Genomic DNA, 14769 nt, shown 5'->3' on the forward strand with positions numbered 1-14769 from the left:
TTCTGGTAATTAAAAGTTAATGTTTTCTAAATGTATACAGGTAGCTTTTCACATCGCATCTAGAAGGGGAATAAAGGTAAGAACAGACAGCATTTAGTGTAAGTAGAAGCACAACCTATAACATGTGTCAGCTTGGATAACCTTAATTTCAGAGTAATTAATGACTGTGGATACAGCTATCAGTTTTTGGACAACTGCTCCTATCAGGACAGTTAAACTTCATTATTTGATGATGTACATCAAATAATGAAGTTTAACTGTCCTGATAGGAGCAGTTGTCCAAAAACTGATAGCTGCAGCCACGATGTACGTGTACTGTGGTGGTGGTGCTGCGGTAGTGTTGTCGCCTCACAGTAAGATGCTGTCCGGTTCGATTCTCAGCTAGAGTGTCTTCTGTGTGGAGACATGCGTGAATGGGCGTACCTTTGTTGAAAGTTGTGCGTCAGGGCTGGCAACTCGGTACGTAAAAATCTACTGCCAATCATTAGTGGACTAGAGTTTCGCTGTAGCGACCTCTAACCGGGAAAAGCCGAAAAGACACACACACAATTTGATGATGTACATAATTTTGTGTGTTTGCTTTAAGTTAGTAGGTTATAGGGGGTGTTCCAAGGGGATTTTTGTTGTTTGTTTGCAGGTTTCTATTAAAACAAAAAGTCTTGCAAAATGTGACATAGGCTCAAATGGAGATGACAAGAAATAACTGTATAAAGGATCAACCTGCCAATCACAACATTATGATTGTAATTCATGTATGCACTTTATATGCATTGTTGATACTGTGTCTTTAAATGTTTATTGATTTTAATTGATCTTATTATTTAAGTCTTTGTATGTTTTTACTCTGAGTCTGATGAAGAGGTTGATCCTTGAAAGCGCTTACAACACTATTAAGCCTGGTTGCTGTGGTACGGCTGGTGTATTCTCTTGTCTATTTTAGTTCCATTTTGTTCAACGGTTGTTTCATTAGTTGGAGACACTTTTTTGTTTTTTGGAAAGCAGAAGACAATCTGGTGAAGAAGATTTGGACAGACAGGAAAAAGTCAAGAGGAAACAAGGACATTCAGCAAAGAGGTAGATGAATTATGTGGAGAAGACCTCCGACAGTCAGGCATGAGTGTTGAAGAAGTTAGAGGAGTGACATTGAATAGGGAGAGATGGCAACAACTGACATCACACCCCAACACCATGTAGAAAATGGGTAAAAAGGGGTTGATGATGATGATCTCAGAGAGGGGAAAAAACTAGTGAGTGTAACTAGCATAAAGAAAGACAACTGACAAGTGTAACTAACACAGAAGGAGAACTGAGGTGTGTAACTAACATGAAGAGGAGAACTGGTGAGCGTAAGTAACACAAAGAAAGACAACTGAGAACTGCAACACACAGAAGGATATCTAATGAGTATAGCTAACATGAAGAAAGAGAACTGAGGAGTGTAATTAACATGGAAGAAAGAGAGCCGAGGAATGTAGCTACCAAGAAGGAAGAAAGAGAGCTGAGGAATGTAGCTACCAAGAAGAAAAAAACTGAGGAAAGTAACTAGCAGGGTGTTTCTGAGAGAAATAGCAGAAGTAAAGATTGTAGCTGCCTGGCTTGGCTGTTGGAATGAGAAAGGCCAATATAAATAACCAATTTGAATTCTGAGGCAGAATGACGAGCAGAGAGAGAGAAAGTGACAGGAGACTGTAAGACCCTGGAGGGCCACTTGTATCCTGCAGAACGGAGAGCCTGAGAAGGGTTATCTGTGGCTGACTTCCTTACAACAACAAAGTCTGTAACTTTGTGAAAAAGTTAAAGTGCAAGCATATCTCATCTATATTATATTTTATTAAAATCTTCTTTAAAAACTGCAGGAAGTATACTACCTTGGTGAACTGGTGGTGTTACATAATAAGGCGTGAAAGCTGTAAATAGACTTTTAATGTTTTTAAGAAAGTCTTGCAACCAATTATATTTTCAAGCTTCATAAGGCCAAAAGATGAAAAGAGTTGAGCAGAATCTTTATATAGTGAATATGTTTGAATTCTGGAAAATCGAGTATATGCATTAGTTGCTCAAAGTATTTTGCATTGTCCGTCAGAGGCTATTTTCCCAAAGCACAGCCTTGTTAACATTGTATTTTACTTTGTGAGGTGTTAGTATCTGAATGCATTACTGTGGTATGCTATAGTTATTTTAAATCACAAATATTTTATGTGTATTGCTGGAGCATATTATGCATGCAAGTTCAGTATCAGTAATTGACATCACTTTAACTTGAATATTCTGGAGATTTTGGATTGATTTTATCACCATGATGGGTCAATGGTATACACGTTTATTTATTTATTTGACATTTCTTTGCTGGGAAAATCCAACTGGGCCTTAAAGAAACCATTTTCAGTGGAAGTCCAGGGGAAACAAAGCTGCAACAGAGATACATTAATGAACAAAACAGTAGCACGTGTTTTACAAGTGGTTACAAGCATACAAATTAACTGACTCAAGTATTCATCATAACAGTAGCATAAATATAACAAGTGGTTATAAACATAGGATGTTTACACTTTTGTAAAATTGGTATATGTTTTAATAGCATATTTTATTGTCTAACCCTTTGCATAGGGGGAAAAAAACAGATGATATCTGTTCATTTTTGTATTCTGCCTATGTCAAGTTTTTTGCAGTAAAACTTTCCAAAGGAGATATGGTATTGGGTTTGATGCTATTGTCCTGCCCAATTTTGTTAAGAAGCTTAATTTGCAAGTTTGCCTGGCTCTGTGGTGTAGAGGAATGAAGACCTGACTGAGATTCAGACAACCTGAATGGCATGAGTGCTGGAAAAGCTGGGCAGGGGAGGGTGGGAGTTGGTGGACGACCCTGGCTTGTTCATCCTGGTGGGATGGAAGTAATGGAAGTAGTCTGACCTAAAGCATTTCTGGCACGTATTGGAGAGAGAGAGAGAGAGAGATGAGTTTCATGCTGTGGACATGCTCTTAGTTGTGTCGAGAAGTATTTGCTTGGTAGCCATCAAGGGGTGTGGATTGGTAGCCATCAAGGGGTGTGGATGGAAATGTGCACTCCCACAAGGGAAGGTATTGTAAGCTATCACTTCTGTAGGCATGCACATCAGCCATCAAGAATGGATTAAGGATAAAGGAAAAAATAAGATAGCTACTTGGATGACAGTCTCCTGTAATCAACCATTGCCACAAAGAGGATTGAATAGAACAGTTGAGTGTAGGAGGTCTGATAGTTCACAGTGAATGGGAGCTAAAAAGGATGTAAAAAAACAAAAAAAATGGTCCCAGTGAAGTGCTCTGGATCAAACACACTGGGTGAACAGTAGAAATGACAGTGCACTGAAATCTACATACAAGAAATGAGAGAGCTGACTTAGAAGGAAGGCCCTTTACAGTGGGCAAATATTTAGATTTCCACTTCTGAGTTTCCAGATCTTGCCTCAAAATTAGTGTTTACTGACTTCCTTGTCATCCATCAGTACACAGTGTAATATCATGCGTTAGGTTGAGGAAGCCATTCCCAGGCCACACACTTCCCTGGTCTTTCCTTCCATTCGTGCAGTTTAGCCCTCAGTCCTAATATACATTTAGGAAAGTATCTTGTACTTAGTTTTCCTGCAGTTGTTAGGTCAACAACCAGGACCCACAATGACACTTCCTTTATTACGTGGTGGACACAGACAACATAAGGCACTGCTGCAGGTATCAAAGCATCATCCCAGCCACCATGTCTTGCCACTCAGAGGATGCTAATACTGGAGAGCGGCCAGAGTGGAGATAATCAAATGGACTCCATGTGTGATCCCAAGTAAGAGTGGTCTGAAGAGAGAATGTCAGGGATAACAAGGCTGAGCATCAGCCATATGCTCCTTCATTGAAGTCCATCACTGGGATGGCCACTGCCACTTCTTGCACTTTGTGCCATGCCTCATTAAGCAGGATGCTGATTTTCACTAGTCATCAGTTGATGATGTTGAAAGGAGCTGGAGATGTGCTTTGGGAGGTAGGCTGGGGTTGCAGATCATGTCCAAGCATCAGCCGTAGCACAGCAATTATACTGCTGACATGGAGTGAAGAGTCATGTCATTCAGTTTTATTTTATTTTTACACTTTGTTGACCGAGTTAGTCTCATTAGGCCAATGGCCTCTTTTTTTACTAACTAGGGGAAATTTGGCCAGGACTCCAGGGAACATTCCCTGTTCTTTTCATTAACTGCTGTTGGATCTTTTATACCCACCTGAGCTGCTGCCACCTCAGCCATATGGGGCCTTAGTTTAATATCTCTTCTGAAGGATGGCATACTCAGGAGTGCAGAATCCATCATATACTGCACTGCAGTTTCTCTATCAGAAAATTAATCCAGCTACCTGGTATGGGAGGAGAAACCACAGCCCCTCTGTACTAAGGCTAAGTTTACTGTCTGTTGAGCTACTTGAGACTGCAATGAAGACCCATTCATGTAAGTGGAAACAGGTTTATTGATCAGAACTGAAAAGATTCCTGCAGCTCCTGTTGAGTACACTTGCTTTCCCACGTTGTGAATATGGACAAAGTCTTCAAGAACTTAGTTTGATAGTAGTGCAGTTACCTGTGCACACCTCTCATGGTGATGCTGCTGGCGCTATATTTACCCTGTATGCTAGTGGCCCTACACCCAACACCCACTGTATTCACCCCTGTGTTCTAGTGGTCCTACACCCAACACCCCTGTGTGTTAGTGGCTCTACACCCAACACCCACTGCATTCACCCCTGTGTGCTAATGGTCCTACACCCAACACCCACTGTATTCGCCCCTGTGTGCTAATGGCCCTACACCCAACACCCACTGTATTCACCCGTGTGTTAGTGGTTCTACACCCAACACCCACTGTATTCACCCCTGTATGCTAGTGTCCCTACAGCCAACACCCACTGTATTCACCCCTGTGTGGTAGTGGTCCTACACCCAACACCCATTGTATTCACCCCTGTGTGCTAGTGGCCTTACACCCAGTACCAACTGTATTCACCCCTGTGTGCTAGTGGCCCTACATCCAACACCCACTGTATTCACCCCTGTGTGTTAGTGGCCCTACACCCAACGCTCACTGTATTCACCCCTGTGTGCTAGTAGCCCTACACCCAACACCTGCATCATGCTCCTTCCTTGCCCTTTGAGTCTACTGAGCTCAACTATGGGTGATCTTATGTCTAAAGATTCTGAGAATACTAAGGCCTTTCTTAGAGGCAAGCAATGATAACAGAACCTCAGCTTCCTATAACTCCCCTACAGAGTGTCCTCTCCTTTGGAGAGACTCTCAGGCTTATGATGTCTTTAGACCTTTTGCTTTCCACTTGAAAAGATGTAGGTTATATTTGGAGAAGAATGATAAGCAGTCCTACGTTATCCCACCCCAATCTTAAGGATGCTGTTTGTGTTGTAGGGAAGCATCCACATTCTTTTCATAAGGAAGCTGATGCTGAAGTCCTTACAAAAGTCTTGGAGGAATGGAGTAACATCCTAATGATGCCACTAAGGGTGTATTCCGGTGTGATCTCTGTGGTTCAGCATGGGTCACAGAGACCTTTCTACTTTCTACTGGATAGAGAGTCAAAGGTGTGGGACAGAGTAGACAAGAGAGCATTTTCCTCTTCATATTTGAACCTTAGGGTCCTCAGTTATCTGTCTTACCTGTACTAGTTGTACTCCTTCATTATTAATCAGGCTCAAGAGAAGTTGCCATAGCCTCATGAGCCAATAAGTCTTTTGGGAAGACCCTTATGACAGCGTAATCAGTGGGCTTCCACAAAGCCTGTTTTAATTGTGACTTCTGTGATGCTGTGGCTAGGGCAGCAGCATCTAAGATGTGTCTGCACTGGATAACATTGGCCACAGTATCTTCATTAAGGATGAGCTGGGGTGGGCCATCTTGAGTACTTTCATGTGAAGAGAAATATTCTTTAAGTAAGCTTCTCAGGATCTAATCAAAGGCCTGTAGAAGAGGTAATGGGTAGTGACCACAGTAGAAAGGATTCACAAATGCCCCGTTGACTCCCACATTTCATGTAAGCCTACCCATTTTCAAAACAATAAGAAGCTGTATTGTAGATTAAAAGGGTTGCTGAGCATCATGTGTCTCCCCATAGCAGATTCCATTGTGCCAAATCTCCCAGGAAGCTGGTTTCAGATGAGGAGGTCACAGTGGTCCTTACCACCTTAAAGACTGCCACTTGAAGCCCAGTTCTCAGAGTCTGCCTCCACTTAGACGACCATAACAAAAAGGGGTGGATTTTAGCCATGTCTGCATCTCAGAGGGTCTTAGATCCTCCCTTATCAAAGCCAGTACTTTGTTATTGAATGTCCTTCATCATCCCACATGGAACTGCTCTTCGTCAACCTTTTTTTAATCTTACAGTCCAAACCAGGAAAAAAAGCCCATTTGCAGACAGAGTAGAATCATAAGGAATCACATGATTGTGTTCCTTCTCCTCTACTCCCAAATGGCCTCACTTAGTGTGTCAGGAGGAAGACTGCATATGAAATGCTGAAGCTGTCTTGAGTACCCCTCAGGGTTGTACATGGGAGACCAGTTCTCTGAGTTTGTTTCAGCTGGAAGAATCATCACAAGGGACCTGTTGGGCTCTGGACATGATCTCAAATAGCAATTTAATGGAAGTTGTTGACTGTTCCCTATTTGGAGTTCCACTGCAGGACTTTGCAAGATGTTGGAGCAATCCCAAATTATACCCCTCAAAGAAGCCATAGAGCCTGTTCTTTCTTTGAAATGAGGAAGGGCATTCTATTTTTGCTTCTTTCTCATGCCAGAGATTTTGGGGAGGGTGTGTGTCCCAATCTAGATCTCAGCAAATTCATTGAGCATCTACAGTATAACGGATTCCAGATAGTGACTCTCCAAGAGATTATGGCCCTGGTGCTGCTGGGGACCTTGAATAGTATTACTGAACGTGATAGATCCCTATTGTCAAATCAGGTTTTTTTTGGGGGGGGGGGTCCACACTGGTGGTTTCTTATAGAGCCCACAAGCACTGACCAAAAATAGTAATGGAAGTTTCCTGGTGCCTTGGTCAAATTCCCCCTAGTCAGTATGAGTACCACCGTAGGTCTTTCATGGAAAACTGGCCACTGGCCTGGTAGGACTAGACCAGTCAACAAAGTTTAAATAAATTATTTATTTGCTTGGGGTCAGCATCACATACTGTAGAAGATGCTGTTATTTAGGAAAAAGAGTGTTCAAGAAGCTTTTGGTCATAGTGGCAGAAGCCTTGCAGGAATGGTGGTGGTGGTGGGGGGGGGGGGAATCTCCTGATACTGCCTTACCAGAACAAGAGACTCTTGGCAGCATTTTCAATGGACTCTTTGGAGGCATCCTTTCCTTCTATCCTGCCATGGTTGTAGGCCTTGGAAGACATCATAAAGTTAAGACATTTTTGACTTCAGCTCAGAGGAGTCTTTATCGGAATGGAACTTATACTCTACAGTCTTCGTTTGCTGTTGCAGCCCACAGAATGGCCCCAAGATGTTATATTATTAGCATCTAGAGTGAGACTACAGAGGTAGCTGAAGGCTCAAATACTTCTTGGCCCGATAGGCCTCATAGTGACCACTATCTTCTATATCTCATTTTTCATCATCAACTAAGCATGTTGTGTTAGGCATTGAGTTGTCAGAGATTTCAATCATTATAATATTTGTGTCTGAGCCATGTCACTTGACTGGAGAGTCAGACTGTTAAAGCCAACCTCACTGTAGGGTTATGCTCCCTGCTTGACTTATAACACATATCTAATGATGTGTATTTTCTTGTAGATTGGGGAGTCACTGAATGCATGGTGTGCAGCCCTGGGAGAGTAGACATACATAATGATGTTTTTCATTCTGCAAGCTCTGTAGTTGGAATTGTGAACCAAGCACTTTCTCCTCTGGTCAGACAACCAATCCATTATCTATTACCTGTGCAAACAGGTAGAAGACACTTATACTCAGTGTGCAGGAAAACAGTGTAGGTGTGTTGTGCAGTAGGCTGTTCACATGGGGGGGGGATGTGTTGCTGGATTCCTTCAGCTGAAGTTCCAGTCCTTTTCGGGATCTGAGGATCAGTTAGATCTGGTTTATTTGGGTTTTCATGGGTAGGGCATTAGGAGCTTGATCTTTTCACCACAGAGGAGAAGAACCTGTCTCCACTTTAGGATAAGAACTTCATGAATGACAGGCTCTCCTGTCTGCTATTCAGTTTGGCTGTTTCAGTTGATCTAAAGTTTGTTTTATGAAAGATACTCTTTTTGGTGGCTGTTTACTCTGCAAGGATGATTCTAGAGTTACAGGCCTCTTGTTTATTAGGGAATCCTGGATGTTATTTGTTTTTTTAACAAAAATAGAGTTCCCTCAAAACCAACACACATTTCCTTCTGTAAGTAGCTTTGGAACTGTCCTTAAACCATCACATTAATTTCACAGTTTTCTTTCGCTCTTGGAGTAGAACTTTTCTGTGTAGGGAAAGCTACCTTTAGACCCTTGTTGTGCTTGGTCAGCTCAGGCTTTATCAGATGAAGCTGAAGAAGTTCAGGAATATGAACCAACTTTTCATGTCATTTGCCTCAGGTAAAGAGGCCTTGCGTGTAGCAAAGCAAACCATGTCAGTCGATCCATGATATGCTCTGCTGTAGGTACATACTACCCTCCCTCTAACTCTCCACCTATGTCTGTAATTTTAAGGTTTGGTAAGTCTTAAAAGGCTTATGAATTTATGTCATCTGTTTCTTTTGAAGATACTTAATATATATTTTTATTAGTATTAGCTACACTGATGGAGGGTGAAGACTATGACAGGACATGTGGGCTAACAATGAAGATTTCCAGAGAATAGGTGGATGCATTACAAAGTGTACATAGTTAAATAAGGGAGAAGAGAAGCATTTCAGGATTTTTGGAAATAAGACTGCCGTGGAGCAACAAATTAAAGGAAGGCTAATGTCGCAGGCATTCTAGAAAGGAGTACTTTACAAAAATGGTCTCACTGAGATTCCACAGCAAGCAATGGTAATTGTACATATGTTTCTGTACTGGGTCTCAGCATACAGGAAGGATCCCCTATGAATGTGACTTTTTTCAATGCACATTGCCACCCCACCCAAGCAGATGTGCTCTTTTAACTTGCAGATACCTTCCCTATAACCCACTCTTCCACTCTTAGTTGTTTCATTTAGCATCCTTTACTCTTTCTGTGTGTAAGTCACATTCACTTATTACTGGGTTGTTCCATTCTCTTACCATAACTGAACGTGTATGTCTCTCTCATGATAGGTTCTTTTTTGTTGATTATTTTATCATTTTTCATTTTGTGTTGTATAATGTGTACTTTAATGTTTTTTGCTGAAACAGAGTGGTTACCTTGGAATAGATTTATATGAAATGAATATCCGAATGAATGAAAGCAGCTAATTAATGAATGAAACAAGACAGCCCCACCCATATTTTTCTTACATTCCTAATACAGAAACCCAGATTTGAAATAGGTTGACTTCTTCGATGGCTAAAAGAAATAGCTCTAGTAAGGAATGTCATGTTCTCTTTTTAAGGATTTTAATGCTGAGCTATGTAGGCTGTATTTGTTCAGAAGGCTGTAGGTGGTTCCTTTAATTATGATTGTTGCTTTGTAACATGAGCCAGAATTAGTCATTCACTTCCACAAGGGGTGTGGGTAAAGTTCACCATGCAGCAGTGTCATTGTAGCTTCTTAAGTAAAACTTCACTAACTAGTGCTTTTTTGTTTTTCCCCTCTCTGGAGCGTCTGTGGAGGCGGTTCATTTAAGTGTAATGTTAACAGAGCACATTTTTTTCTCACAGCTGATTGGCAGAAGTTATATAATGTAAAACTGCAAACACTAATGTAATTGCGGAAGCTAAGTTGAACTTACTGAAGATGTAAGCTAAGGTTAAACCTAGGGAGGATTCCTTTCAGAAAGTTATCAGTTGTTGCAGTACAGGCTGTTTTGTTTATATTTATTTATATTAAAGATTCATTTTTAGCCAAATACTTGTAGGTGTTTTCCTCTCTGTATTTAAGTTTGAAAATTAAGCCTTGATGCAAGTGGTAAAATATGGCTTTTGTCTGACAACCATGTGGCCATACAGTATCCTTTCGACAGTGTTGGGAGTTCCAAAATATACAAGCTTCCTGAGTGCTACCCCTTTTTTTGTAAATGCTGCATTTTTTCTCAAGTAAAGGTTACCCAGAGAGCATCAGACGTGATTTATGGACTTCCTCCTAAACTATAAGGTAGGCAAACATTGAAACAGCTAGAATTATGCTTATACCGAGTCACTTTATTCTTTTGTTCGTGGGAAATTGAATGCCTAAACACTCCATGTTGCATCCACTGCTGTTGCCTCGTTCTAGTTCTTTTTGTGACATCAGTTCAGACTTGTAGATCACTTGCTGTGAGAAATCAGTTTTGTATCTGCTGCTTTAAATGGCATCTGAAAGAAATGTGTTGTTCTGTCACATTTTATGACATATTATCTCCTGTGGTTCCAGTTTTCCTCTCTGTATTCAGCATTTTGTTTAAATAACTGGTTTGTTTTAGTAATAACCTACAACAATCCAGAGGCATATTGAAATTCTCTACTTGTAAAGATCACTATGTGATTTCATTCTTAAAGGTCTGATGTAAACTATACAAAAATATGTTGGCATTTCATGGTAGGAGAGTCGTTTCCTTCTTTAGCTTGCTCCATGCTAAGATAACTAGCAAATTCAGAAACATAGTGCTGTTTGGATGTGATTCAAGGTCTTATTACAAATTTTTGCTATAGTGGAGTTTACTTCTTTTAGTCTGTTGTCTGCTGTGACAGTTAACAAAAACATGTGGATGCCTTGTGGTTTTAACCTGAATGGACAGAGCAAGCCATGGATGCTTTCCCTCAGCAGGGTTTGGCATGGTGGCTAGTAGTTATTAGATAACAAAACAAGTTATCTGCCCCCTTTGCCGGTGGCTTCATCCTCCACCATTGCAAGGTGTGTGACCCTTTTTATTGTGTACCTCCCTGCCAGGATGCATTTTATCTTAAGTTGAGCAAGGTGTGTATGATGGTGTACCTCTTCAGGCATGTCATCTGCTATGACAATTGGCAGTAATGTAGGCATGTGCTGGAAGGAGTCGGGTGTGTTTATTTACTCAAGTTTGATGCTAGGAGAAGACTATAGGTACAGTTGAGGTAATAGAGCAGAATGTTCTTATTTTCATGTGCCTTCTCTCTCAACAGAATAAGGATGTGATGTGATTGCTAAGGTAGTGGAACAAAGCATTTTACTGTATTGCATGTGCACATTTGCTCTACATTAGTGCAATAAGTTATCAGTGTTCTGGACTGATAAAATAAGTTGTGTACCACTCCAGTTGTGTGACTTTTGCAATCTCTAAGAGAATGTGTTGCAATTTTGAGCTAATGGTGCAGAGTGTCCGATTACCTGTGTGCATTTCAGTCTGCTGTGGTATCTTATGGCACCGTAGGGATGTGATGGAGCTATGCTTTTGACCTTTCAGCCTCTGTAATCTGTTTTGTATTATGGCAGCTGAGAACAGAAGGACATGCTAGAGTTTTGAGCTAATAGAATAGTGCAGGACACTTTCATGTCTCTAGGTTAGAATGTGCTACTATTCTGAACTGATGAAGAAAGCTGGCCACAGTTTTGTCCATGATGTGTAGGCCTGATGTCATCTATAAATGTTGTCATTGTTGAGTAAGACTCCTCTGCCATCTAATGTTAAACTTACCAGCACTGTAAAGATGGTGCTGCAATATCATGTGACATCAAGTACATGCCTGTTAATTGGGCGAAGGTTGTCCAGTTGAGAGCACATTGGCCAAAATTACAGTCCTAGCCAAAACAGAAGGCACCCAGAGAATTGATTAAGTAGGGGAACACAGAGTATGCAACCTCACACATGAGGATGGGAATTAGGGCATTGTCTTTCATAGGATAGTGTAGTCAGCCTTCTTGGTTAGGTTGCCTTGTTTACTTTACAAAGTGCTTTGTGGCTAGGTAGCTCTGAAGCTGACTAACCTACACACCTGTTACTCTGCTTTGACTATTTGCATTGACTTTGGAATTAGGTATGAACAGTTTGTATGGCTTCAAGTGTACTTCATGACACAGAGGGAAGGAGTCCTGATTGTGGATCCAAAATTAATTAGTGGACTTAATCCCCGAAGAGATGGATCTGGGAAGGGTTAGGATGCAGTTGCATTTTGCTGACTTATTCCAGGGGAGAAGAGGAATTTATTACTTGGGACTTAAGCTGATTGCTACATTGTAAGTGATTGGCGTATTATAGTTAGATCTATTGTGAAGCCCCAAACCCCAGTTCTTCCACTGAAAAGCAAAAAAAAAAAAAAACAATGGGCATTCCTTCCACTGCCATACCAACTAGGTCACCAGATGCATGACATGCCCCCTCGTCCCTCCTGCCACAGCCATTCAAGTCCCATTTCTGTACCCTACCCCACCCTCCTTCAGCATATTTTATTTAAAAAAATAAATATTTCTTTTTTAAACTGTAGCAAACTGTTTGCTACAAATATAGCAGATTGTTATTACAGTTTATATCCTGCCTGCACGGAACACTGCAGGGCTCAGGTTTTGGTTAAAAATAAATATTATTTTATATATATATATTATTAACTTTTCTTTTGTGGCAAACTGCTTGCTTCAATGTAGACGGTACAATGTAGCAAGAGAGCTACAATGCTCCAGTTTGACCGCAAATGAAATACCAGCTTTTAATAGCCGGTATTGCATTAGAGTTCAGGATCTGCTGATGGCGCCCCCAAGAGTTGCTTCTGGGGCAGTTGCCCCTCTTGACCCACCCTAGATACGCTACTGCTGTACCGGATTGCTGTGATCTCTTTTCTGTATGCTTTCCATACGCTTACACAAGGAGTTTTCCAGTTGTGTTACCTTATTCCATGAGGAAAAAGCTTGACTGGTGTCAAGAATGGAACACTGCAGGGGGGGGGTAGGACATTTCTGACAGCAGGTGCCAGTGGGGTGAGAGCTGAATTTAAAGAATAACATAGCTCCCCTGCAGCGCTTATAAACCTTCCAGTTCAGTGCAGATATTCTGAACTCTTAGAGCAAGGTATGACTATTAGTTGTCTGCTGATAGCAGTACAGCAATATACCACTAATATTCTGAACTGATGAAACAAGGTGTGCTCTGTACAGCATGAGTGGGTTACCTTCATGCCGTCTACTGTGTCAATACCACAGGGATTTGCTGGAGTACAGTATTTGCTGGCATTATGAACTGTATGGGCAAAATGTTCTGCTCTCTGTCTGTCTCTACTATGACAGCTGTCAGATCATCAGGGGTATAAATCATGCAGCCGATACCATTACATCAGTCTTTCTTGCCACGTGGTACCCGAAGCAGAAGCCGTTCGCAAGTGCCGGTTGTCTGCCTCCTGAAATTTACGTTTTCGAGTTTCAGAACCAAAAAAGCTAAGTACCCCATTGGGGACTCCAATGTCAGTAAAAGTTAACAATGGTCTTACCTGTGGAAAGCAAATACCTCATAAAGATTTTCATTCGTACTGCATTCCTTGCTTAGGCCCAGACCACGACATTCCTTGCTGTCGGTTTTGTGCCTTGTTCAACCCCCTGAACTATTCGTCGCCGGTCTATATTTGCAGCAAATTATTTTGGTACTCTGTATAACTATCCAGAAATGGCTTCGTTAAGACATCCAACTACCGATATTCCGAAAAAACATAAGGATAAAGACAGGGACCGGCCGAATAGATCCAAAACTGCCAACAACGCTTCTATTAAGCTGGTCGCCAGTCCACTCCACCGGTACTCAGTGAGGTGCTTTTGCAGCCCCTGATACCCTCTACTTCAGATTCGCAGGCCTCTACTGAGACCTATTCGGAGTCTGGTATGCCGCAAGATGCTTCTTCGACTATGGAACCTGTGGAGGTCTCTACCATGGATGGGTCCGGAGCCGCTGTGCAGGCACCGGCTTCTGGGGGTGTATTCAGGCCTACAGACTTGTATTGTAAACCAACGCCATCTTCTTCAACCAGGCCTAAAACTCGACCCACGCCTAGAAAACCGAAGTCCAAACTGCATGGTCAGGCCCATATGCCTTAAAAACAAATGCTTAGAATGGCTGAAGACCTTATTACTTTAATTAGGGGAAGCCAGCCTTCCCCCTCTAAGAGACCTAGAACTGATTTTCCTTCTGATTCTTCTGGTCAGGATTCTGATATTTCTGTTTCTTCTGAGTACCAGGATTTACCCTTATCTACCTATGAGGATTCTGATCCCTCTGCTTCCCCTCCAGAAGATTTTTCTTTTGGTGAAACCAGGGAAAGCCAGGATTACACTGACTTCAAAAAGAGGCTTAGGGAATTCTTACTCCTCCCTCAACAAAGGCCTTTAGCTATCCCTCCTGTTCTGGACATTGTAGATGATGCTTTCTTGGAATCTAGCCTGTCCCCAGACACTTTACCGCCAGCTCCCAGAAAACCTGACCGGTATTAGAGTACCTGACTCTCACAAGTTCCTCTTCAAAAACCCTACTGTAGATCCAGAGACCATTTCCCAAGGACCAAAGGGCATTAAGACTACTGCTGCCAAAAATCCTTCCCCTTCTGATAGAGATTCTAGAGCCTTGGACAGATGGGGTAAGAAGGTATACACTTCGGCTACTTTGGTCATTGGGGCTTTAAATTGCCAGTTTCGTATGTTAAAGTACC

At 41.7% G+C, this 14769-nt stretch overlaps 1 protein-coding gene across 4 annotated transcripts in view; it reads left to right on the forward strand.

Annotated features, from left to right (window-relative positions):
* Positions 1-14769, forward strand: part of SLC4A2 (solute carrier family 4 member 2) — a 2370566-nt gene that overhangs the window by 1142298 nt on the left and 1213499 nt on the right. The window contains exon 1 of one of the 4 annotated variants that reach the window (XM_044067588.1): positions 9533-10285. The exons of the other annotated variants lie outside the window; for them this stretch is intronic. Coding sequence (XP_043923523.1) covers positions 10262-10285 — 24 coding nt within the window. The 5' untranslated portion in view covers positions 9533-10261. Of the gene's footprint in view, positions 1-9532; positions 10286-14769 lie in introns of those variants that run through there. 4 annotated transcript variants of the gene reach the window in all.

Source organism: Protopterus annectens, chromosome 3.part1, assembly GCF_019279795.1.
Source record: "Protopterus annectens isolate FY-2018-M chromosome 3.part1, PAN1.0, whole genome shotgun sequence".
Taxonomy (NCBI): Eukaryota; Metazoa; Chordata; order Ceratodontiformes; family Protopteridae; genus Protopterus; species Protopterus annectens.